Source organism: Pleurodeles waltl, chromosome 9 (assembly GCF_031143425.1).
Source record: "Pleurodeles waltl isolate 20211129_DDA chromosome 9, aPleWal1.hap1.20221129, whole genome shotgun sequence".
Classification (NCBI taxonomy): Eukaryota; Metazoa; Chordata; class Amphibia; order Caudata; family Salamandridae; genus Pleurodeles; species Pleurodeles waltl.
Genome location: NC_090448.1, coordinates 528,052,056 through 528,079,790, shown reverse-complemented (window position 1 = coordinate 528,079,790; position 27,735 = coordinate 528,052,056). Strand labels below are relative to the sequence as shown.

Below are 27,735 nucleotides of genomic sequence, written 5' to 3'. Positions count from 1 at the left end.
CTATTATGCCAGCTAAGCAGTTATGTTTAAAAATTGGTGAATGAAAAACACAAATATATGCATTTACTTAGAGCGAAAGAATTTAGGAAAAGTCAGTCAAAATAATCTTTAATCGGTTAATTGAAACTATAAAAGATAGAGACAATAGAAACATCAAGACAATCATTAAAAAGCCAAAAAGGCAGCCAGAAGGCATACAGAATATCAAAGACAAAATTCATGTCAATTGATAAAAAACACAGTGTTAAATACTGGGCAATAATAAGAAGAAACTTTAAAATAGAAAATATATAAAACCAAAGTGGTGACACAATACATACAACATCATAACATGGCCAGACCTATAATGGTTACATATAACAATCACCTCTTTCTTTTCCAGATCCTGACAGTGCTCATTAAAATCTTTGCTACATTAAAGCAGACATAGTCTTCGGTAGCATTTGTAGAAAAATAAGAGTGGGTCTAGCCTACGTAAACTGCTGCCTTCTCAGGAGTGGAAAATGAATTGCCTGTGGGGATCACAGAAAAAGTCTCAAAACAAAACAAAGTGTAAAGTGTCCTGGTCTGAAAAACTATTGCAGCTACAAGGGACTAAGGCCCTCATTACGACCCTGGCGGTATAGAACCGCCAGGGCCGCGGCACGCGGGAGCACCGCCGACAGGCCGGCGGTGCCCCGCGGGGCATTCTGACCGCGGCGGCTTAGCCGCGGTCAGAGAAGGGAAACCGGCGGTCTCCCGCCGGTTTCCCGCTGCCCCCAAGGAATCGGCTTGGGGATTCCGACTCCCCCTCCCGCCATCCAGTTCCTGGCGGTTCTCCCGCCGGGAACCGGATGGCGGGAGGGGGAGTCGCGGGGCCCCTGGGGGCCCCTGCAGTGCCCATGCCGACGGCATGGGCACTGCAGGGGCCCCTGTAAGAGGGCCCCAAAATGTATTTCACTGTCTGCATAGCAGACAGTGAAATACGCGACGGGTGCAGTAGCACCCGTCGCACCTTCCCACTCCGCCGGCTCGATTACGAGCCAGCATCCTCGTGGGAAGGGAGTTTTTCCCTGGGCTGGCGGGCGGTCTTTTGGAGACCGCCCGCCAGCCCAGGGAAAAACTCATAATACCCTCCGCGGTCTTTTGACCGCGGAGCGGTATTATGGAGGGCTGAATTCTGGCGGGCGGCCTCCGCCGCCCGCCAGAATCAGAATGAGGGCCTAAATGGTCAATTTGGTACCAGCCTATACAGGGAGTGCAGAATTATTAGGCAAATGAGTATTTTGACCACATCATCCTCTTTATGCATGTTGTCTTACTCCAAGCTGTATAGGCTCGAAAGCCTACTACCAATTAAGCCTATTAGGTGATGTGCATCTCTGTAATGAGAAGGGGTGTGGTCTAATGACATCAACACCCTATATCAGGTGTGCATAATTATTAGGCAACTTCCTTTCCTTTGGCAAAATGGGTCAAAAGAAGGACTTGACAGGCTCCGAAAAGTCAAAAATAGTGAGATATCTTGCAGAGGGATGCAGCACTCTTAAAATTGCAAAGCTTCTGAAGCGTGATCATCGAACAATCAAGCGTTTCATTCAAAATAGTCAACAGGGTCGCAAGAAGCGTGTGGAAAAACCAAGGCGCAAAATAACTGCCCATGAACTGAGAAAAGTCAAGCGTGCAGCTGCCACGATGCCACTTGCCACCAGTTTGGCCATATTTCAGAGCTGCAACATCACTGGAGTGCCCAAAAGCACAAGGTGTGCAATACTCAGAGACATGGCCAAGGTAAGAAAGGCTGAAAGACGACCACCACTGAACAAGACACACAAGCTGAAACGTCAAGACTGGGCCAATAAATATCTCAAGACTGATTTTTCTAAGGTTTTATGGACTGATGAAATGAGAGTGAGTCTTGATGGGCCAGATGGATGGGCCCGTGGCTGGATTGGTAAAGGGCAGAGAGCTCCAGTCCGACTCAGATGCCAGCAAGGTGGAGGTGGAGTACTGGTTTGGGCTGGTATCATCAAAGATGAGCTTGTTGGGCCTTTTCGGGTTGAGGATGGAGTCAAGCTCAACTCCCAGTCCTACTGCCAGTTCCTGGAAGACACCTTCTTCAAGCAGTGGTACAGGAAGAAGTCTGCATCCTTCAAGAAAAACATGATTTTCATGCAGGACAATGCTCCATCACACGCGTCCAAGTACTCCACAGCGTGGCTGGCAAGAAAGGGTATAAAAGAAGGAAATCTAATGACATGGCCTCCTTGTTCACCTGATCTGAACCCCATTGAGAACCTGTGGTCCATCATCAAATGTGAGATTTACAAGGAGGGAAAACAGTACACCTCTCTGAACAGTGTCTGGGAGGCTGTGGTTGCTGCTGCACGCAATGTTGATGGTGAACAGATCAAAACACTGACAGAATCCATGGATGGCAGGCTTTTGAGTGTCCTTGCAAAGAAAGGTGGCTATATTGGTCACTGATTTGTTTTTGTTTTGTTTTTGAATGTCAGAAATGTATATTTGTGAATGTTGAGATGTTATATTGGTTTCACTGGTAATAATAAATAATTGAAATGGGTATATATTTTTTTTTTGTTAAGTTTCCTAATAATTATGCACAGTAATAGTCACCTGCACACACAGATATCCCCCTAACATAGCTAAAACTAAAAACAAACTAAAAACTACTTCCAAAAATATTCAGCTTTGATATTAATGAGTTTTTTGGGTTCATTGAGAACATGGTTGTTGTTCAATAATAAAATTAATCCTCAAAAATACAACTTGCCTAATAATTCTGCACTCCCTGTAGAGTCTGCTAATAACCAGTGCAATTGATTCAGCCTAAAACGAGTCAGCATAAAACGATGTTGTGGGTTGGTGACAATGACAACATGGGCGCATACTGAGGGCTTAACTAATTCCCTGCATTTCCTTGTGGCCTGGGCTCCAGTACAAAAAAATGTTTTGACCCAGGTTAAATCACCTTTAGTTATATTTTCAGATGGTCATGTAGTGCTGGGCGACCTAAGTCGATGCATGTGAATCCGATGTAATTCAGTCAGGGGATCAGTTTGGCCGTTTCCAGAAGCATACAGTCCCTTAAAATAGCCCTGTTGATATCCAATTCGTAGTTAAACCAAACTGAAACCCCATCTCAATGGACGAATTGACAATAAGTCAGAATCGTAGCCCACCCCTAACGCTTCAAGGACCACAAAGGAAGCTGTTGATTTGAGGTACTGCTAGGAGGCGTCTCAAAAAGGTATTCTCAGTGATTTGAAGGTCAGGATCCTTTTATAGCCCTAGATATCACTCCCATACGAGAACAGGGAAATGCATTTTGATTGATAAATTTAGATGAGGGCCTTAATGGGTTTAGCCCCTAATTGGCTGGAAATCACTGCTCTAGCCAGTACGTTCCTTTTGGCTTTCATAGGGGGCACCCAGGAGCCTTTATCATCGAAAAGCACCCCAAATATGGGAAATCTTTAACAGTAGAAATCTCTGCCCCTCCTCTCTATAGGCTTTCTGCCCTTTGCCACCACTCCCCGCCACCATAATATATGATTTATCAAAATGTGTGTGTAAATCCAGCCCATCCATGAAACTGATAAAGGCATTCAACATTTTTTGTAGGCCGATTGTGGTCCTAGATAAAAGACCTTGTTGTCGGCATAAAAAGGACTGGAATATGCCAAGAACCAGTATGAGGATTATCTAAACAGGCTGAATGTTGTGACTCCCACAAATCGTTGATATAAAGAGTGAATAGAACCAGAGCCAATATACAACTCTGCCTGACTCTACAGTAGACTTTAAAGGGAGAAGTGGTGTTACTATCTTGGTTGTATTTGATCACTGCCGCCTAATTGTGGAGCAGGTCGTGCAAAAAGTACACTAACTCTTTATCAAGGCTCATGTTTGGCAAGATTAACCACAGTTTGCTCCTGTGGATCATATCAAAGGCCGATGATAAGTCCATGAACGCTAGGTTGGAAAAGTCATAACCTATTAAGTTCAGGGCCTTGTATGAAATGCTTGTTGATGCTAAACTAGGTCTGTGCTAGGGGGTACTGACCACCTTGTGCATATGGTTAATTTGATGAGTTTTAAATAGAATGCTAATTACCAATAATGGAGTGTAAAGCATTTTATTTAGTGACTGCTACGTAAAAGGTTCAGAGCAATGTCATTGTCTATCATTATACATTTAAAGCATTGGACATGACGCAGAGAGAAGACACTATATTGTATGACAGTAGTCTTACAATTTGTACAAAGTTCTGAACAAATATTTATTTGAAGGGTAGCTCAAAGCGAATAAGAAGCGCTGAGGTTGTCTCGGTCTCATGGATATGGTATAGTGAGATGCCATTCTCCTGTATATACCTAAAATGTCAGATGTTTGTTGTTTCCTTGTTTAGGTGAGAAATGGGTCCTAGACCACACTTACAACCAGTGTGTGTTAATTTTGTTAATACCCAAATGTGGCTGACTGTTTTTTGCGTTTCTCTGAAACATATTTGAAAAACATACTTGAGAGATAAATGTCTTAGAATGGAAGTAATTTAGTCAGTGAGTATCCGTGGAATCTTTGGTGATCAAGGAAAGGTTTAATCAGAATAAGAAGTAGCTGTGAGTGATAGGGAGATTTTTCCCTGATCACCAGAAGTAGGGACTCGCCAAATGAAAAGCAGACTTGGTGCCATCCTTACACGGCAGGATATGCTAAATCATTAGGACATGTCCCCTGTGAGTGGGAACACAAGCAATCATTGACATGATTTAATCTCGATGGACCTCTTTAGTGAAGTACAGTTTGTATCACTATAGCACAGCAAGGTACTGGACAGCTAGTTTACATAGTCCTGCAGCATTCCTAAAATAACCATACTGGTGTTCACAATGTGTCAAATTTGTTGTGAGTTCAAAGTCAGAGGTCAAATGTAAAGCTATGTCTGACAAAGTGCTGCTTATTCTTTTAACAGAGAGATTGGTGTTTAAATTTTGTTTCCTTCACTAACTGCAAAGTCAGAGGATTTTGTTAAGTGAAGAGTCTAACAACCTTGCCATGGTACATGGGGTGTGAAAGAAAAGGCTGTAGATTGTCAATTTCATTCTAACACATATCATTTAAATACTTCTAAATTAAATGTACAAACATTTCAAAGTATATCAGCCATTAGAAAGCACACAAGGGACATTTCTTTTGTAATTCTGAATTGTGATTAAAACAAAGATTTTAACAGTATCACACCAAATCAAGACAATTTTCTTGGTGATGTGCATATGATAAATATTTCCTGAATGCCTATTTCCACAAATTATCGTTTGTGTACTATATAGTATATCAGTAAAACCGACTGCATGCCTAGTCCAGTTTAGCAGCCATTTCAATGGAAAATGTGCTGTTTGTAGACGACACTCGGTTAACACATCATGCTTTTGTTATTTATTTGTGTCAGTATGCTCCAAAATGTACTTCGAGCTCCATATTACACCCTTGCCACTCTCTTGCTGAATGAGAGTGGCTCATTTTCTCTACTTGTTCTTTGTGTGATACTTGGATTATTCACAATCCCTATGCCTTCAGTGAGGTAACAATGAAAGCACCCCCACTCTGAAAATTGTCCCAGCACCACTGCTGTCGTGGCATACTCAAGACTGGTAGGATGTTACCAGAGAAATATTCATTACTAAAACAGTGGCATAGAATGTAAACACAGTAATTATCAGTGGTTTAGATTGATTCAAACAATTGCATTCATTGCATGTTTGCTGACTGAGTGAGTCTTCTTAAGTGGTTTTGGTATGTCTTGGCATGGGTCCTGAGCTTGCTGTGCCATAGGCACTCACACTGCACTTAGGACGCATGTGTCCCTTTTCGGAGATGAACATGGCCTAGCTGTTTGGACTGGACTGTTCCTTATGCAGGTGGGACCAAGACTGTTGCTTTTGCAGATGGGACCAAGACTGATTTGTGTATGGTTGTTGGAATTGAATGTTGCTAGTGTAAATATGAGTGGTTCAATTTGGTTCAAACATTTTCATGTAACTCACTTTTTGCTGCCATTCACGAACAGCGGACAAAACAGTTAGTTCATGTGTTAAAAGCCCACTCTGAGATGCATTCTTTTTTCCTCTTCATCCTATATTGTGGAGCTGGTCAGTCATTTTCTGAGCCTAGTTTGTAAATGAAGCAGTTTTTTGGGTTAGGCTGCACCTGGTTTTATTTCTTATGTCCAAAAGTACCTTTTTTTGAGAGTGGTGTGGTGAGGGCAGAATAATTGTATTCTCCCTACAGGACAGGCACCCATGCTTGACCGTCCAGTGTATGAGGAGAGTGGTAAGGGCTTCTTCAGGCACCTGCAAAGTTTGAAACTGATCATGGAAAATGTATGCACAGTGCTGTGGTTGATGTGTTTTTCCTTCATTTTACAGGTGAAAGATATGTTAAATCTGATATTTCATTTGGGGTAAAAATTGATGAAAGTCAGCCTCGGAAGGATCATCAGGATGCAAACAAAATCGATAGCAGTAATTGTCTCACTGCAGGTCAGGACTTATGAATGAATATGTGCAATTTGTACTTTACATGAAATATTAAATCTGCATTTTATTTTTTAAGGCTTTATGTTTCATGGACCAGGCCAAACGGGAGTCTGAATGCTGCACAACTGAAATCAAGGGACATTTACAGAAGCGAAAAAAACACTTTGCATGCTAGTTTTCACAGTTGACCAAATACTTGAATATGCCACAAATCTCTAGAGTACAGGAACTAATGTTGTATGTCTCTATTGAGTGCACTATGGGCTACCTGACATATTTTTTGTAAAAAAGGAAACAACCAGAGTTTGCACGAATTGTAGAAAGAAATGAGGATCACAGCATGCAGTAGAATACATGATGTGTATTGGGCTGCTGGCTTTTAGATAGCTGGACAGCGAGAGGCTGCTAGACATCTCTGACTGCATATAACCCCTCCCCCCCCACCAAAGATGTAGCTTAATTGGCATATTTTGCTTTTGTGCGCATCCCTTGTAAGTGCTCCAAAACTGTGAAAGTGGTGTATAAGTGATACACCCTATTGTGGTCACAGCAAGGTGTTTGCCCCCCCCATATGTCGGACATAAACCCAAGTCCATGGATTGAAAAGAAACCATGATACTCTGGTGGCCAGGTCTCAGTGTTAACGTGTCAAATTAACCCATTACACCTTAAATAAAAAATAAGACATTTAATAGGCCAGCTGTAAAGGTGTGTTGTAGCTACAATAAGCGCACATTTAAAACATGTAAGTGGCTTGAAGGCTCTATTCATGCCTTATTTTACTATTTAAGGGAAATTTAAAAAAATTGTGAACCTAGATTCGTATTTCACAATACTGACGTTTGGAAATATTGCTAAACTTGCTGTCTTTTGCAGGCCAACATACAATATATTTGCCATTGCTTGCTGCTTGGCTGGCTTCTAGCAGGGAACAGATATGTTTTTGTCACACCTTCCCCAGCCACAGCATGAGGTGCCAAAAGTATAAATGACCTCCGATCTAGAGGCACCTCTAAACAATGAGATCCCTGTTTCTCCAGACTCCTCTGTGTGAAAGCTCTCAATGAAGACAGGTGGAGACTGATTTACAGAAAAGGAATCCAAAAAGTTGACAGATGAGACCTGCCTTATGTTTAGAAAACGTTTGCAACAAGAAGTCAATTATCTAAAACAAGCCCACACCAAGAGCGTTGTGCGTGTTGGCCTCTGAGTGGGAAAGTAGAGCAACTCCAGGGAATTCCTTGAAACCGTAGAAACCCAAAAACATCAAGGCACCTTACTTCATGAGGAGATAGTTGAAGGGTGACTAGAAGAGTAGTGTTTCTCATTGTTAGCTAAACGGCACAAAGGGCAAAAGAAAGCCAAATGAAGAACTCTTGACTAAAAGGTCCATGTCATCATCTTGGAAGGAGGGAAAGAGCTGCATGGATTCAAGGCACAATAAAGCACAGTAACAATTGAAAACATAGGGTATCTTGTGGAAAAATCATTATTCCGAGTTTCGGGAAATGTACTAATCACCACAACATTATTTATTGGGGCTTCCATCACCTTTAAGTGTTGCTGGAACCTAAGAAGAAAAGAAGGTGTGGTGAAGATTGTTGTTGGTTGTTATGAAAGGATTCAGGACTAAATCTGTTTTCCATTGGAATTTACAATTTAAAGACTTCTTAGAGGAAGGTTTTGTAATCTAACAATGAGACAGAGGATTCAGGGGATACCAAGGAATGTTCACTGTTATGGATAATTCAGTGGCACGGAAGATGGAAGAGTCTAAGGAAGTTGGATTCAGATTCTTAGCTTTGGTCCTAAAGAATGTATTGGAAAGTCCTTTTTCGCCACTTGAACCCATGGGTTGCTACCCAAGGAACGGTCTCGGACCTTTGGGGATCAACTGGCATATAAGGAAAGAAGACATTAAACTTTTCACAAAGTTACCTTCTGGAGAACTACGACAAGGTGCCCAAAGCACTCAAGAAAGATGTGACCTTAAGAGCTTCAGATTTCAGATTTCAAATTTGTTCTGCTTGGAGGTTTTGAATATGAAGCTCAAGGCTTCTGTACAACTGCCAAAAGAAGGTAGCTAACTTCTTTGTGGCTCATATGGCGAACCATCAACCATTGCCCAGACATTCCTTGTCGTTCTCCGTCTCCAGAAAAATGTTTCTGAGTACAAAAGTGCCGTCCCATTTCTTAAAACTTGACTCTTCCAAAGCGACCTTCGTATTACTTGGAGCAATTTAGACAAATGGAATCCAGCTGGTTGGCCCAAAGTTATAGCGCCACACCTCAGAACCATCTATGGTTGTTTGCAACTTGGCATCTATATTTAGCTCACTTATCCTTTGAGCTACAGGATCCTAAGATATCCTGTATATAATTTTGGCAGGTCAGGCTTCTAAAAAAGATTCTACCCTTTATTGAAGTAGAACATCATATCCCTGTGGTTGATGTGCTCATCTAGTCATGTCTCGACTGTGGCAACTACGTTAACCTGACCTTTCATACAGAATGTTGAAAGGGCTGCAGGTAATCCAAAATTCGCTACAGTGTTTATTAATGGAATGAGGAGCAGTAATCACATCACTCTGATCTTGCCTTCCCTAAACTGGCTCCCAATCTGGGAATATGTTCTTTAGAGGCATTGTTCACCGGGTAACATGTAAGGCTTCCTCAGACTTTCTGACAGCTAAGTTCACCCTGTATTTGCCGCATTGCAACGTGCAGTCTTCCAGATAATAGCTTTGGTGAGACCCAAAACCAGGTTTATAACATTTGGTGACAGAGCTTTTTCCATCACTACGGAAAACGTCTGGAATAAGCTTCCATTGATTTACATGCATAGCCTCATCTTCAACTCTTTCACTAGCTATTAAAGGCCTTATTTTTTAGCTACTGGTAGGCTTTGTCTCAGCTTTTTCTATCATTTCTTCTCAAGTTGGATGTTTTTCAGAAGCACCAAGAAGAAGTGGGGCATGCTACACTCTATAAGAATAAGCAACATAGCTTAAAAGAAAGTAAAACTGTTGACTGGGACGAACCACTAACATTTGCCACTCAACCACAAATTGTTCCTCCCTAAACTACCGGACTGTGCCCATTTGTCATTTTTGGAGTTTTTTCAGTAAGGTAATTATTGAGAAGACACACAAGCAACAAAGTATTTTTTCTTTCATTGGTATGGGAATTTTATACCTTTATTGTTGTTTTTGGTGCTCTTATTCACTTACGAGACACATATTCTCTGCTGAAGGGTTTGATGTTTGTGCCAACGTATGATGGGTAAGATCAGGATTTATTACAGAAATGAATGTTTAATTGTGAGCAGTAGATTGGTTTAACTAGGTCGGTACTTAGTCTCCGTTTAAATCCTCTGTGAAGCTTCTATCCACATAGTTTCATAATAGTTTACCCAATAGAGCAAAGCAAAGTTTGATTCATCTGTCAGACGTGGAAGTTGAGACTTGAGGCAAAATCTATTAACTCCATACCTTATTTGGCAGGCTGTAAAAGTGCTACAAAATTTATCTGCGCATCGATCATATAATAAGTACTCACCATTTTTATTTTACTGCATGCAGTAATCACTGTTTTAGAGCGGATCCCAAACATGTAAAGCATTGTCACCATCTTGTCTTTAGCTAGAGCATGCCTCAGGTGATCAGTAACGCTAGAACTGCGTATAACTGTGTATTTTAGTGCGGTGCACTAAAATGCATTAGTCCAACTCCTGAGGTACGACAGGACTGAGTTAGCAATAAAGTGGATACATTTTCCACCCAGCCCATCACAGTGCTTAAAACAGGGACTGTGCTTTTCCTTTTTTTCCACACAGAGCAGCAGATCCTGTCAAAGCAAAATTGGCTAATTTCCTGCACTTTGATTTCTATGTGGGAATTTCACGTAGTGCCCTGTAGCAGCCAGGCACTCCGATCTACAAAGGGCCACAAGAGTGCTCTCATTGGCTGTTAACATAGCTCCTCATCTACATCAGTGCCGACCACCATCACTGTTGCTGAATCGTGTGGTTTAGCTGCAGCATCTAACATCCCTGTGACAATCTCCCAAACACATTCTAGCTTTTTGTTTACTGTAGCACCAGCACTCAAAAGTCTACGGTTATACCGGCCATCATTGCAGTGCCTCATTCCACCAGTTCCACATTACAAACACACTTCATCCGTACAGCAGCAAAAATGCAGGTCTGCTGTTAAGTATGGGATCCAGATTCATAACAACACAAAGTCTGTACAATGTCAGCTTCTGCTATACTTGGCAGAGACACAAGCCAATAGGAACTCATTTGCCATATGACCAATGATGTCTAGCAGATCACAAGCGAGGTTACAGAGGGAGATGTTGCCATCTTAGTAGCACTGATGGACAAAACTGTGTCCTACTACAGAGCGATTTATGGCAATTGCCCACCACACATACACCTGGACTGGCTAGTCATACAGCCAGCTACCTTCCTCCACCTTTTCCCCATCCTCCCATCTGATCTTCCCTCTCAGGTCTTGGGGAACGTCTGCTGCACACATTACTTGGGCAAGCCATACCACTGTTAAAAAACAGGGCCATTGTGGATTGGATAGTTTCAGTTGTTATTAATATGTATTAGGGGTTAGTTAGAGAGCACATGCATGGGGATATACCTGCAAGGGATGAGAGGTAGTTGGGTAGTCGGTGCAGGCTGGACTGTGCAGGGTTATTTACTTTTAATAGTGATAGGCGTCTGTTTGGGTCTAGGGGAGAGTGGAAAAGTTATTTACTTTTGATAGTGATAGGCATACGTTTGGGTCTAGTGGAGAGTGGAATGGATACAATGAAGCTACCAGGCACGACAGACAGTAGCGGACTGGATGAGAGGTAGGAAAAGGTAGTTGGTGGTCTAGATAGTTTATTAGGTTTTGCATGTATTTGAGAGGTTAGTTGGGCTGTGTGAGATGTAGTTGAGGAGATGGTGGGATGTAGGTTAGGGAAACTGGTGGTTTGTTAGTTTGGTTAGTTTTAGGAGTTATTTGGAAATGTTTAATAAGCAGATAGGGATAAGAGTGTGAGGGAAGGAGAGTCTCGCTGTAACTCCACAGGCCCAGTAGTGTACTGATGATTGGAGCAGGAGGTCCAATAGTTATACCTGGTACTAGTCTTTGTGAGTGGGAGGGCACCTTACCTTAGCACCATATCTGGTTCCTTTCATCTGTCAAGGCTCCAAGAAGTCTTCGGTGACAAAAGGCGGGTGTCAGTTTTTTGTGTGTGCTTGAGGCAAGTCCCTTTAAAGTGGAAGTGGGGCAGGGTAAATCTTCGGCTCCATCCCCAGCCATCCTGACAAGATGGCCTATCCAGCTCACACCTAGTCCCTTTTATGTCACTGTCTGGGAAGAATACACAAACCCTAACAGCATAGCCATTCACAATCATGTGAGCCATGACAGTGGGAGAAAGCACCAAAGTGTTAGGACACAAAAAATGCCCACCTTCTAAAAGTTGCATTTTCAGAATTGTTACTTAAAGTCTGACTGTAGCATTATAGAGGATTTTGAATTACAATTAATTTCAGTTCTCATAGCATATTTCTATCTGTCCTAATCCAAAATTAGCAATTATTAGATATAATAAGGTAACCCACTGTTAGCCGGTGGGAAGGATTGGCCTTACAGTTATGAAAAACAAAGTTTTATACTTCCAGGACATGTAACACTTAAACCCACGTCTTAATTGTTAAATACCATGGATCCTGCCCTATGGGCTGTTAGGGCCTACCTTAGGGGTAATATATAAGTTTTAAAAAATAAGGTTTATGCATTGCAAAAAGGTTTATTTTGCCAGATCAAAGTGGCAGTTTAAAACTGCACTGAAGGTTGCAATGGCAGGCCTGAGACATGTTATGAAGTGCTACTTTAGTGACTGGCACAATGACAATGAGTGCTGCTGGTCACTAGGACTATTTAACTTACAGGCCCTTGGTACATGTGCTACCATATACTGGAGACTTACAAGTAAATTAAATTTGGCAGTCAGGTGTTGTCATTCAAAAACAACAAGAGGGAGCCTCTACCAAAATATTGGACTTGCTGAGCAGTGGTCCACCTGACATACTCTTTATCAGAGAGACCCGGCTTAATCCCTCATCAGCTCCCAACCTCACCATGACAATTCCAGCGGGCTACAAGATCGCTCGACAGGACTACCTTCACAAGCCAGGAGGAGGACTCGTCTACCGACCACTCGGACCACTAGCCACGTTTATCAACCTCATTACCAACTTCGTCGCTCTGCTCACCATTGACTTCAGGGCCTACATTCTTCTAGATGACCTCAACTTTCACCAAAAGACCAAAACGAGCCCTACTCCACAGCACTCCTCGAAAGCTTGAATAACATTGGACTTAACCAGCTCATCCCAGAACCAACAGACACCACAGGATACACCCTGGACCCAATTTTCACCACAAGAGACAGCATCAAATACTATTCCACCATACCGCTCAAATGGACCAACCTCTTCATCATCCACTTCCAATTCACCACACCTTGTCAACACCCCAATCAGGTTCAGCATTCCAAGCCACAGGTGGGCAAAATCACAGAAGCAGACTGGCTCAGTGCCCTCAACACGGATCAACCTAGACCCACAGACAACCTTGACAAGGACCTTAACAACTTCAACAACTGGACCAAGAACTGCGCGGACTCCTTCACACCCATCAAACCCAACAAGCATAGTAGATCACACAAGGAGGCCAGCTGGGATGTGGAAAAATTCCGAGACATCAAACAACACTGTAAACAGAAATGAAATGGAGAGCTAGGCACACAGCCACCATCAGAACTACCTACAAGGCCGCACTCAGATGCTATCACCAGCAAATAAGAGACACTGCATCAAAGGAGGCAACCAACAGCTGCAAGGAGATCTTTTTAATTGTCAAGGATTTCACCTCGCCCTCAGCCACTGTCACCAACATCGCTGTCTCCCAGCAACTCTGCACCAACCTATCTAACCTCTTCCAGAGCAGAATCGTAAACATCTACAGCAGCTTTGCACACTAACCCAACCCAACCCCAGACAACTTGTTGCTAACCTACCCACCATCAATCAAGATGGCCACTTGACCGAATGGACAACCGTCACCAGAAATGGCACAGGAGCAGTGAAGCACACCATCTACTCAGGGGCTCCAACAGACCCAGCCCCCACCACATATACATGTTCCCGAGAGTTTGACTGCAAGTTTCACTTGCCTCCTTACCTTAATGGAGCTCTGAATAGGACACCACTAAAGAACTGTGAACATAGAGATCAAACGAGTTGATACGTATGGTATTTTTGAATATGGTGAATGGATGTGTCACATTTGAATGCACACAAATAGGATACCAACGGGATCCTTGGGAGGTCCTGGTGAAAGCCAGCTAGCACAGTGGGAAGCATGGGTGTGATGGCTGAAGCATGTTGACCCAGGGACACAGAGGATAGTAATTCCATTAGTGCATACCTACCTGTTTATAACTCTGTCACCATTTGAAAATAAAATTAACCCTCAGGACACCCTAGACTACTTTAAATCTAGGATCCCACCCAATAACCAAAGAACTTCCTTGGCTACCAAGGTTGAGTCCGTCCATATACATTAGGTATATGGACAAGGACTCTATGATGAAGCAAGCCACTTGGAATCCCAGTGAGTGAGAGTCTTTTAACACCATAGGGTGATCCCATTGCATTCAGCACTTTTTACTAGAGTGGTGATCCATCACATCTGACAGATGCTTCTTACAAATTGTTCAGTATGGCTAAACCCCTACCCTTTGTACCCCACCTCCAGCTCTCCTCCCATCAGAGCAAATTTCAGAGGAGCACCTGTCCATTCAATAGGTCCTAGTGTTACTCTCAAACAGTACTATGGAGGAGGCTCCAGTGCAGTTCTTGAAAGCTACAATGTTGTACTATGGAGGAACAACAAATATGGCAAACAGGTAGAGTACAGTGACTTATGGGGCCGATCTCCTGGACTTAAGGTAAGTATTGGGCAACAGTCAGGACCACACCAGCAGGTCACACCGGCCGGCACTGGGGTGGACAGGTGCAGAGGTGTAGTATGGCGACGGCTGCCCAATGTTAGTCAAGGGAGATCAGTCCAGATGGAAAGAGGCTGCAGGTTAGAACTGGGTGTCCAGTTAAGATGAGCCACTGAGTGGACTCAGGTCTCACTAACATGAGGGACCCAGAAACACCAGTGGTCCTCTTCTCCTTGGTCTGGGGCATCTGGGTGCAGAGGTGCAGTGGACTGTCAGTTTGAGTTTGGCGTTGCCGGAGGCAGTCGCGGTTGAAAGGGGCCTGCACAACGAAGCTGCGTCCGTCTTTTTTGAAGGGTGTAGTGGGGAGACCCAGAATAGACTTTGTCTCTGGAGAGGGCTGGGACAACGCTGGTACCATTTGCCCACTTTAACACGGTCTGGGTGGCTCAGGCACAGTGGTGCTGTCCGCCAGCTGGTTTTGGCAGTCCGGAATCCTCTTCAGTGGTTCCTGGGTGCCAACAAGGATGCATGGGAGCAGCTTTGCCATTCCACAGGAGTTCCCTTGCACTGGGGTGAAAGCTGGCAGGCTTCCAGGGTTGAAGTTAATATACAGGCTGGCAGGTTTGGTGCTGAGTAACGAAAAAATAGAGAGGGGACCCTCCTGTATCTGATATATCGGGGGGAACAGGGTACCGTAACACAGTGAAATCGTAAAAAATCCCCCACGGGAGAACCAAACCAGTCGCACCTCACTCACACAGACAATGAATCTCTCTATTAATCAGCCTAAAGTCAAAGGAATCAAGGGTAAATATTTAATAAAATTCCAAATAAAACCCCAGATCATACAGTAACAAGGCAAACACATCAATACTAAGACATCAATAACACAAAATAAATATCAAGTAAAATTCCATGAAAGGGAAACAAACAAAAGACATATACAATAGTCTATAAAATGAGACTGTCCCAGTGTTGATAGGTATAGGCCTATCGATAATTGTCAGCACTCTTTCTTCGATAAGAGCCTCCTTCTATGGGTCCAGTAACAGTAAAGCGTCAACGCGTTTCGGTGGGCTTCCAAACCTTTATCACCACCTTCTTGAGGACTAAATATTATGCTCCCCAAGGTTGTTCAATCAAACCTACACACAACAACAAAATAGACTAAATATATATATACTTTCACATTGTATCTGATTCTTTGCCCCTGCGGATTAGGATATGTGGGAGAAACGGGGTTAGAATTGCGGTTTCGCCTTTGTGAACACAGATCCGCCATTCGAACTAGAAAGATCCATGCACCTCTGGTGGAACATTTTATGAGAAGTGAACATTCAGAAACAGATTTTAAGTGGTTCATTTTAGAGAAAATATTTCAGAGGGGGAACTGTGAGCTACTTAGGAAAAAACGCGAATGGTGGTATATCACTAGGTTAGACACCATTAAATATGGTTTAAATTGTAAGGAGGAAGGGTTCTGACCATGGAGAGGTTGTTTTGGATTGACCTGGATGGTCATTTATGCTCAATTCCTTATCCCTAGTACTCAGGAGATAGCTGCCTATTACTATGCTAGGGGGTGTATACAGGTTTATGTGCACATATATATATTTTTTTCACAGGCGATGGGTTGGTTTTTAGCTTTTTAATATTCTGGTTAGAGAGTAATCCCGTTGTGTACCACATGCTATTCGCATAATTTTCGTATTGAGCTGCTCCTCCTTTTTTGATAGGTATAGTGCCCTTTAGACGTTAATAGCTTTTCTATATTTGCAGCAGATCTCCAGTTTTTATGAACAGGTGATCGGGGGTTGTATTTGTTCTTTTAATTAAATTATTTTAGTTTGCCAGCGAGTTGGGCATATTGTTGATACAATACGGAATTCCAAGATGGTGCCTGTTCGGTGCCACAAGCAACATTCTAGTGGCTCGTGTTTCGCTCGGTGTGGGCAGGAAGTGAATCAGATTGTATAGGAAGTGATTTCATTTCCTGGTCTACACCGTTTGAAGCGAGCACCCGGTATAAATAGATTGATGTGAGGCCAGTCGGGTTACTTCATGAACAATATATTAAGCGGTTAAATAAAGACAAGAACGCCGACTTAGAGGTAAGTTTAGGGAACCGTTTACATTATAGGGGGCCCGTTGGTTTGTCTCTGTTGAGCTACAGAGCTGCATTACAGAATTAAATAAAATGTCAGTTTCTTATATATGAATAATAAGTTAATAGGAACGAGAGGACCTATAGGGGCCTTTTATATAAGAATTTGATTTAGAGTAGTAGTAGGGCGGCTTTTGATTTATTGTTTAACAATCTTTAGAGTATTGTGTAATTCAAAATGTTTGATTCTCATTGTAGAATCAAGGCTTGAACTAGATGAATAATATTCTGTTCTGACCTATTTTATTAGAATATATTTGGACTCCATGGTAAGTCCCAGTACTATGACTAGTGCATGTTATGAAATTAAAGATATCATGGATATGCTATGAAATTAAAGATATTTTTGGATTGCATGAGGGACATACACAAACCTGGTTGCTTTCTTGTCTCTATGGTAACATTTCTTCACACTTTTTATGCACTTATTGGAGAAAGACAGCATGGATGAATTTCTATCACTATATGGGTCACCACATGGTGTTTGTGTCTCTGCGATATGATGGATAATGGATTAATGGTCCTCTATTTTACCTATATAGAAATATACTTCCTAAAGACTGTGGATGTCAAGGAAAGTATCTATTTGTATCAGTGTGAATGTTTTGTACTGGCTTTTATGGAGGTGAGTGATGGGGACTGTTTTAATAGTTGGTTCTTGTATTTCATATTAAGAGGGATTTTTTTAGAAAAGTTTTTAAAAAAAAACTTTTCTAAATGAAATTTGGGACATATTCTGGGAGGAAAGTAATTCTGGATATATATATATATATATATATATATATATATATATATATATATATATATATACACATTTTGTATCATTGTGTATTTAAATATATGTGTGTATATATATGTATGTTAATACATTTTTTATTTATGGTTTGATTTGGAAGGGGGACAATGAAATCTCCACTTGTGATGATAAACATTAAAGGAATTCAGGTTTGGTGCTGAGTCCATCACTGGTCTTCAGTTTTCGCTTTTGTATCTCTGGAGTGTCCTCTTCAGGTCAGTGGGATTTGATTTCCTGGTTCCAGGGGCTCTTCTAAACACTGACATTAGGGTTTTTTGGGGAGAGTAGGGTAGTATCCAGTGGGCTACTTACCCCTGGGTCACTACACTTTCTATTTGACCACTTCTTGTGGAAAGTGGGCATCACCCTGTCCCAGAGTTCCTAGTTCTGCATCACCAAAGATGACAGATTTTCAAAAGTTGAGTCCACACCTTAGGGGTGGGACTGGTGTGAGAGGTGGGCACGCCTTTCTGACTACTAATTTTCCCACCTGTCCAGGTGCCAAATGGGCCCTCAGGCAGGAGGTTAGCATCTTCTCCTTTGAGGGAAACCAGATCTACATATCAAGGACGGTGGGCTTCTTTGAAGCCCCCTGCCTTGGTATGCAGGTTTGTAGGTCATGCTGTTGGAAGAGGTGTGGAATGAGGTTTGGGGACTAAGGCCACTGGGCTGGCCCAGGGACTGTCAGAGTGCTCAATTACCCCTAACTCCAGCATGATGTTATTTTGCTCTTGACAGGCATATGGTCTCTAGTGTCCACATTATGGACACCCCAATGAGTCTGACCAGGGGTCAGGGAAAGGAGCTCAGCATACTGCTGAAGGAGCTGCCTGCAGCTCGTTTACTGTTGGGAGGTGAAGGTGTCTGAGAAGACTACTCCATCAACTGACCCATCTTTGGGGCTGTAGGAGAGGAGGTCAGGGAGAGGCTCACTCTCTTTTTTCTGATCCTCATCATTGACCATCAGCCCTGTCATGGAAGAGCTTTAGGCGGTTCACATGGATGACCCTGTGAGGGTTCCTATAAGTGCCTAGATGAACCTGGTATGCAACCTCACTCTTCTTCTCAAGGTTAGGGTAAAGGCCACTCCATTAGTCCTGGAGTGCCCTGGGACCCACAGGCTCAAGTACCCACACCTTATGCCCTGGTTGGTAATCCACCATGGCATCCTTTTGGTCATACTAGAACTTCTAAAGCTCTTGGTTGGCCTCGAGGTTTTTGGATGCTTTCTCTATGTACTCAGCCACCCAATAACGTAGGCCAAGCACATAGTCCACAACGTCTTGCTTGGGTTCACTAGACACAATGCTCCACTTACAGGATGACCAAACAGATGTTCAGAGGGGGAAAACCCTACACTCTTCTGTGGTACTTCTCTGTAGGCAAAAAGTAAGCATGGTTACAGGATATCCCATCGCCTGACTTTTTCAGGGAGTCCTGCAATGTGCCTTTCATGGTTTTGTTGAATCTCTCAACTAAACCATTTCCTTGTGGGTAATATGGGCTAGTGAACTTATATGTCATTCAACATTGCCTTGAGGTATGCGGACATGACGCTACTACCTCTGTCTGATACCACCTCCTTAGGGAAGCCCACTCTAGTAAAAATACTCATCAGGGTCATATCCATTGTAGTAACAGGGGTAGTCCTAGGGGGTATAGCTTCAGGGTACCTGGTGGCATGATCCACTACGAGCAGTATAAGTATGTTCCTAGATGCTGTTGGAGGGTCGAGGGGGCCAACAACGTCACCCCCTTCCCTTTCAAAGGGAACCCCAACCACTGTAAGTGGAATTAAGGGGGTAGGTGTCTACGTGTTTTGCCACTGGCTTGAAAGGTGACACAGGAGTTATAAAACTCCTTCACCTTCTGGAACATACCTGGCCAATAGAAGTGAGGTAGTAACCCATTCCAAGTTTCGACCTGGCCAAGATGTTATGAGCCAAAGTGAGTAGGAACTCTCTATACTCCTGAGACACTACCACTCTTCTAGTTGCATCAAGAGTGGGGTCTCTGGCCTCAGAATACAGGAGTCTTTCCTCCCAATTTGTTCTGTAGGAGCCACTGACATCTCCCTTTTCCTGGTTAGCATCTTGCTGTCATAGGCTTTCAAGAGTGGGACAGGTCCTCTGTCCCTGGTACAGCTCTCCCGTGAAGGATACCCCTGGGCCTAGAATCTCTGCCATGTAAGTCCAAGTTCCTGGAGCTCAGTTTCTTGGTGGAGCGAAGGACGACACTGTGGGAGTAGCTGCCCAGTGCAATTGATCCTGGAGGTGCTACGGTGATATATGAGGCGAGCTGAGGCCCAACTTGCACTCTCCTTAGGCCCCAGAGAGGGGCCTGCTTTCAGTCGTGATCGCGCCTGGAAAACAAGTAACTGCCTAGGGAAGTCAGAAAGACCTGCAAGCGGTGCATGGGAATTGATTACACCACCTGAAGCTGGTTCACTCTCTGATTTGAAGCAGCGTGGCAAACATGGGAACACCTTGGCGTGATTGCAGTGAGTGGGCACCTGGAACATCAGTGTGGACCGGGTTGAATGTGGCCCCTGCATGAGAGCATATAGAGGACATTCCAGTTGTACAGCCACCCCCTCCACCCTCCCTTACCCCCCTCCCACCAAGCCGGAGTGTGACAGATGTCTCAAGAGACATTGGCGGCAAATACAGCAGGGGACTCAGGGGCTTTCCAGCATTCAGCCTGATGACCTACAGGGGTACCTCGATCACAGGTGGGCTGCAGATCACAATGGCGCTTCAGTGGCACACAGGAAGACAGAAGCTCCCTCCATCATATAGAGAGGATACTACAGACAGCCAAGGAGGTTGCAGGTGCAGAGAAAATGGGACAGAAAGCTTTTGCTGTCCTCAAGCACATTGTTGTTTTGAATGGCGACAACCAGATAATCCTGACAATAGGAGCGTAAAGGATTATACTTCCTGAGAAAACGTGTGCTCTTGGGGGGGCCACACTTCATCAGTGCCCATCACCCTCCACCCTTTACCTTGGGAGTTAAGTGGTGCAATACTGCAAATCTCACCTGCCATCTATGATACCCTGGGAAACCTGATTAGTTGGAGGGACGGCCGTTCAGGTAGAACTTGGGAAATGGCTTAATCTGCCCTGTTTCATATTCCACAATGATGAAAGACAGGCAATCTAAGGGGGCCCAAGACAACTAAATAGTTATGACCTAAAAAGCCCATCCCTGAAGACCCCCCAACCCTGGACCAAAGGAATCCTGATCCAGGAACCACTGAAATACTGGACTTGATTAGGAGGTCCCAGGCGGCGTTTGAATAAAAGATGGACACAATGACAATGAACATTAGTCATTTGCGCCTCGACCTTCAGTAGGTGGAGGACAGGGTCACGGTCCAGGAACTTCAGACTACAGTGACAGAGCTAAAAAAGAAGTGCAAGCCACCTTGATGAGCGTCTGGAAGACTCCGAGGGCCGCTCCCAGCAGAACAATCTAAGATTTTTGGGTTACCCTGAACAGGCGTAGGGTCCTTCAGAAGAATTGTTACTAGAAGATTGGTTACAGTCAGCAGTGCCTACCATCTGCCTCTGTAAGTTCTTTACCATAGAAAGGCCCATATATCCTTGGGTCCCAAACCTAAGCTCAGGGCCCCACCTAGAGCAGTTATTGCGCGCTTGTTTAACCATCGTGACAGTGATATCTTACTCCAATATGAACGGACACATGGCCCACCCACAATATGACGGTGTGGCCATTCAGCTTTTCCCTGACTACACCAGGAAGGTTTAGGACCTCTGCAAGAATTATGGTTGTCAAGCTGAGGATGCGTGACCAACACATCAAACAATGCCTGATCTTCCCAGCCCTCTTGAGAGTTCAATATCCAGCAAACAATCCAGCGAATGGCGAGAGTCTTGGCATAGGAATACGCAGCAGCCCAGTCACCACAGAAAGTTCTCCCCGCATCCACATAAAACCCCTTAGAAACATACATCTGACCGCATCCTTTTTCTAGAAGATGGAACGCTGTGTGCAGGGGGGGTCGCTGGTATCCAAGAACCCTTTTGCTTCACTGAGTCAGTGGCTTGAGCCCCCCCTCCCGCCCAGAGTCTGGGAGTCCGCCGAGTTGCGGAGGCATCCAAACGCTGCCTGATGAACAGGTAATGATGGGGGAGGAGAGAGAAATACAAGCTGAGACCTTCCCTCGAACATGAACTGTGGCACCGACTGCTGACTATAATCCCGGACTCATGCTAGAATCCTTCATATTGGAGTTCTTTCTTTCTTCATGTCCACCCTATGGGGGTTTGTGGCCCAGGTCTCCACAAATTACTGAGTTCCTACACCAGACTTGTGACTAGCGGGGCTTGTGAGCCTAGGTCAGTCTATCAATTAGTGTACATACACATTTTAATTGTACAAATACCAGTTTGTTTTGGGACAGTAACTTGGGGCGGGGTTTATGACCCTCCTGTTGGACTGTTACTCAGGAGTGGTCTGTTGGCTACTGCCCGAGGTTGAGGGGACGCAGGGAATGTTCTATTCACTGAGGTTTATCTTTGAAGTATTTGTTCCAGAGCTGGAAAAGTTTTCTACAGTTTTAATTGTTTTATTGGTTGACTTTAGCACTTTGCAAGCGTTGTCATATTGGATATTGTGGGGGGGGGGGGTGAGCTTCCTGGAGGAGGGTTATGGTGATGGAGACCTTACATGGCTTGGTGGAATGGGAGAGGGTGCATATAGCCCTGCTTAATGACCAATGTGAATTCTGGAACGCAATTCAAGGGTATAACATGGAATGTGAGAGGCTTCAATAATCCACTGAAGTGCAATAGGGTTATAACATCTTTTAAATGATATAGAGAGACCATAGCATTCCTTCAGGAGACTCATACATGGGGGGACTGTCTTAAATCCCTCCAGAAAAGGTGGCGATGCAGGGTATTTGCGACCTCTTACTCTGGATGTGCTAGGGGGACACTGTTTTGGGTGGTCCCAGGAGGTCCCTTTTCAAACCACAAGTGCGGTAATAGACACAGAAGGGCGCTAAACAATCCTGCTAGTACCGTTGGATGCCCATGACCTATGCCAGATCAATGTCCATGCACCTAACACAGATGATGGCATCTTCCTGGGGTTGGTAATCAACGCAGGGGAGATCTCGCCATCATCCGAAATCATCCTAGCCACTGATTTCAACTGCGCTCTGCCCTCCAGGAGTGGACACTAAGCCCCAATTTCTACCCTCGGTTTGCCAAACTCTGTTTAGCCTGGGCCTTCTGGATATGTGGCGCCATCTTCATCCCAATACCTGTACATATCCCTGCTACACTCCAGCCACCTGCGCATATAGCCACCTTGATTGTTTTCTTTTTCAGGGGACAGCTGCACACCAAGTTCAACATATTCAATATTTGGCTCACTCCATTTCTGATCATTCACCACTTTTGTTAACCTATTCTCTCCATAGGTTACCACTACCTAAAGTACCACTGTGGCGGCTAAATGTAGAATCCCTATCGGACACAGCATTTAGGAACACACTAGACACATCCTTATATCAATACTTTGAAGAAAAATGGGAAACTGCGAGTATCCAAGCCATAGAAGGGGATGCCCTTATGGTGGTCATCAGAGGGATGAGTCTGGCCATAACTGTCGAAGTACGACATACACTTGAACATGATTTGACCAAACTAGAGGCTGCATTGGAGCTTGTAGAATCTAAACTCCCTGCTGATCCCACCATAAAATCGGCCTGGGATCGACAACAACATTCAGTTTGTGGTCTGTGGGAACAATTGGATAAATACTCAAAAAACAGAGCCAGACTTTGGTGATACACTGAGGGAGACAAAGTGAGCAGAATATTGGTCTGATTAATCAAATCAGAGACAATCCCACAACCTATCCTCAAAATTAAGAGATTATAATGGGCACATATTACATACACAACAGGCTATTACTGAAGTATTCGCAAATCATATGCGTAAGGTATATGAACAGCCAAATTTGCAAGGCAAGATGGAGGACCTGTCTGTCTATTTGAATCAGCTCCCACTGCTTTCCTTGTACCCGGCTGAACAGAAATTACTAGGCGCCAAAATCAGTAGACAAGAACTCACAGTGGCATGAAATCTATGAAAACAGCAAAAGCACCGGGCAGGGATGGGCTCCCAGTAGAATTTAACAATTACCTTTCCATCCATCTTGCTTGAGAAACTGGTTGAGGTAAAAGCTGAAGCATACACTAAGCAGGAGCTACCCCGATGGATGTGTAAAGCCCTGATCTCATTAAATCCAAAACCGGGCAAAGACCAATTGGAACTGGGATCCTATGACCCATATTAATGCTTAATGTGGACTGTAAACTCCTTAGCCATGTGTTGGGTGCTTGCCTCTTTCCGTATCTTACCTGCCTGGTTCATGAGGACCAATTGGGATTCATTCCCGGAAGGGGCACCTTGCATAATATACAACTTTTGGTCCATGTGATTCATGACCCCCATGTGCAGAAAGGAGTCTGTGCCCTAGCCTCCCTGGATTTGGAACAAGCTTTCAATTCCCTCAACTGAGAGTATGTATGGATGTATTAAAAAAGGCAGGCTTGGGTGTAGGAGGCTGGACTGGCTTGTAGTGAGTACCAAGGGGTACTTACACCTTGCACCAGGCCCAGTTATCCCTTATTAGTGTATAGGGTGTCTAGCAGCTTAGGCTGATAGATAATGGTAGCTTAGCAGAGCAGCTTAGGCTGAACTAGGAGACGAGTGAAGCTCCTACAGTACCACTAGTGTCATATGCACAATATCATAAGAAAACACAATACACAGATATACTAAAAATAAAGGTACTTTATTTTTATGACAATATGCCAAAAGTATCTCAGTGAGTACCCTCAGTATGAGGATAGCAAATATACACAAGATATATGTACACAATACCAAAATATGCAGTAATAGTATTAGAAAACAGTGCAAACAATGTATAGTTACAATAGGATGCAATGGGGGCACATAGGGATAGGGGCAACACAAACCATATACTCCAAAAGTGGAATGCGAACCACGAATGGACCCCAAACCTATGTGACTTTGTAGAGGGTCGCTGGGACTGTAAGAAAACAGTTAGGGTTAGAAAAATAGCCCACCCCAAGACCCTGAAAAGTGAGTGCAAAGTGCACTAAAGTTCCCCAAAGGACATAGAAGTCGTGATAGGGGAATTCTGCAGGAAAGACACAAACCAGCAATGCAACAACAATGGATTTCCAGTCGAGGGTACCTGTGGAACAAGGGGACCAAGTCCAAAAGTCACAAGCAAGTCGGAGATGGGCAGATGCCCAGGAAATGCCAGCTGTGGATGCAAAGAAGCTGCTACTGGACAGTAGAAGCTGAAGGTTCTGCAGGAACGACAAGGGCTAGAGACTTCCCCTTTGGAGGATGGATCCCCCACGCCGTGGAGAGTCGTGCAGAAGTGTTTTCCTGAAGAAAGACCGCCAACAAGCCTTGCTAGCTGCAAATCGTGCAGTTAGGGTTTTTGGATGCTGCTGTGGCCCAGGAGGGACCAGGATGTCGCCAATTGCGTCTGGGGACAGAGGGGGCGTCGAGCAAGACAAGGAGCCCTCTCAGAAGCAGGCAGCACCCGCAGAAGTGCCGGAACAGGCACTACGAAGTAGAGTGAAACGGTGCTCACCCGAAGTTGCACAAAGGAGTCCCACGCCGCCGGAGGACAACTTAGGAGGTCGTGCCATGCAGGTTAGAGTGCCGTGGACCCAGGCTGTACCGTGCACAAAGGATTTCCGCCGGAAGTGCACGGAGGCCGGAGTAGCTGCAAAAGTCGCGGTTCCCAGCAATGCAGTCTGGCGTGGGGAGGCAAGGACTTACCTCCACCAATCTTGGACTGAAGAGTCACTGGACTGTGGGAGTCACTTGGACAGAGTTGCTGGATTCAAGGGACCTCGCTCGTCGTGCTGAGAGGAGACCCAGGGTACCAGTGATGCAGTTCTTTGGTGCCTGCGGTTGCAGGGGGACGATTCCGTCGACCCACGGGAGATTTCTTCAGAGCTTCTAGTGCAGAGAGGAGGCAGACTACCCCCACAGCATGCACCACCCGGAAAGCAGTCGAGAAGGCGGCAGGATCAGCGTTACAGAGTTGCAGTAGTCGTCTTTGCTACTTTGTTGCAGTTTTGCAGGCTTCCAGCGCGGTCAGCAGTCGATTCCTTGGCAGAAGGTGAAGAGAGAGATGCAGAGGAACTCGGATGAGCTCTTGCATTCGTTATCTAAGGAATCCCCAAAGACAGAGCCCTGTGCCGCAACTAGGAAAACCTGGGAAAGTGATATGGTAGACTGGACAGGGGTGGCGGAGGAACACATGCAGTGAACCAGGATGTTCTGATGGCATGGGGCGAGATGCAACGCATCTTGCTGGAATACAGAAGTCCGTGAGATGGAGATACACCTGTACTGCACGACACAAGCATTTAAATTCCCACCAGAGGGGGCAGACTGACCCCGGCCTTATGTACAGGCCACTAATGATGCATTGTTGTAATAACTATCACCCACATATGGTACCAATGTAGAAAATATGTTTGTTTTTGTGTGTCTCTGATATGGAAGCTCGGGGGGAGGGAAGGAGTGGGGAGGGGGAAGACTGTTAATGGGAGTTAAAACAATGTAGCTCTTTTGAGACTTATTGTTGCTATACTGTATTAACTGTAAAAGCTTGCTGTGAGTCTGTGTATTCTGTGTATTTTTTTACAGTTAATAAGATTATATAAAAATAAAAATAAAAGATTATAAAGCCCATTATAGTCTTTCTTGCACCTAGTTCCCTTTTAACCAGCCACCTGGTGTTTTGATTGAGAAGTCAACAAAATCTACCCAGGATTGACTAGAGGCTAGTCTCTCCAGACCTGACCGTGTATTTATCAGTTGGGAGTCCAAATCCCTCAATCAGAGTAACATTAATTCGGTCATAGGACTCAGTGTCTGCCTCATTCAGTGTCAGGAGCCTATCCCTTCGCTTTCCTGAGAACAGCTCCCAGAGTAGAGAGCCCCAATATTTTTGGCTGAGTTTCCTCATTTTACAAGCCCACTCAAAGGCTGTAAACCTCTTGGTGATATCATCAACTTCCACATATTTGGGGACAATCCCTTTGGGAATCTTAGGGTTAAAAGCATCTTATTTATAGTTTATACTCTAGTTCAATCCTCTTAGCTAACTTCTTGAGATCAGCTTTTGACTGTCTCCATCTCCTGAGGTACTATCAGAAGTGCTCCCAGTGGTGTTACTCTCAAGTGAGTTGTGGAGGGATCATTATTTTCTTCCACCTTCTCACTCTCGGGAGGGGCTACTTTACTTGAATGGCTCTATGATTTTCTGCAAACAGCTACTGCAGGGGTGCTTTTATAGGCTTACACCCCCTGGCAAGCGTTGGTGCTTAGCAGAGAGTCTTTAAGTTGGGCCAACTTAAAGTTTGATAGGGGCCCAGGTTAAGCTCAAAGGATGAACCTCCTGCCTCAGTCATGGTTTTAGAGTAGTTGAGATCTTATAAGAAACTTTAAAAAAAATCTGAAGTACACTTCTAAAAGGGCCTAACTAGCTAAAAGACTTTAAATTTGAAATAGTTTGGACTGGAGGACTTAACACAAGGTCTTAACATTAAATTTTAAAAAACATTTAGAAAAATCGAAAATTGGAAAAAATGTTTCCTAACTAAAGACAATTGTGGATTTCTTAGTGGTATCACTTATTAACCAAGTGGTAAAGCAAGTCTTGTAATCCACCACTGACAGCAATGTAGGAAGCTAGGTCTGTGTATGGTAATCAAAATGGGATGCACCATGCTAAGAGCCCAGGGGTTTCCTCACTAGTGGACAAGGCTTGTTCTAGAAATCTCAAGATGCTCTTTTAGGGGGTAGTGTGGTCGAGCAGCCTTAGGCTTATCAGAGAGGTGTACTGACATCTGCAAATACACACACAGTCAATAAATGAGACACACAACTCAATAAGGAGATCAACACCAATTTACAAAAATAACAAGTATCTTTATATATGTTTTGCCACCAGAATCAATACGATCAAGTAAGTAGAATTTGCAAGATAAATCTTTACAGTGTAGGAAAGTCGACACACTGCAATTTTTGGAAGCTGCAATGTTACACTATGGAGGAGCAACAAATATGGCAAACAGGTAGAGTACAGTGACTTACAGGACCACTCTCCTGGACT

The 27,735-nt window shown here is 44.0% G+C and overlaps 1 protein-coding gene across 1 annotated transcript in view; it reads left to right on the top strand.

Annotated features, from left to right (window-relative positions):
* Window positions 1-27,735, top strand: part of LOC138259594 (gastrula zinc finger protein XlCGF57.1-like) — a 215,101-nt gene that overhangs the window by 148,482 nt on the left and 38,884 nt on the right. The window contains exon 6 of the mRNA XM_069207427.1: window positions 6,430-6,543. Within this exon, the coding sequence (XP_069063528.1) occupies window positions 6,430-6,543 (114 nt within the window). The remainder of the gene's footprint in view (window positions 1-6,429; window positions 6,544-27,735) is intronic.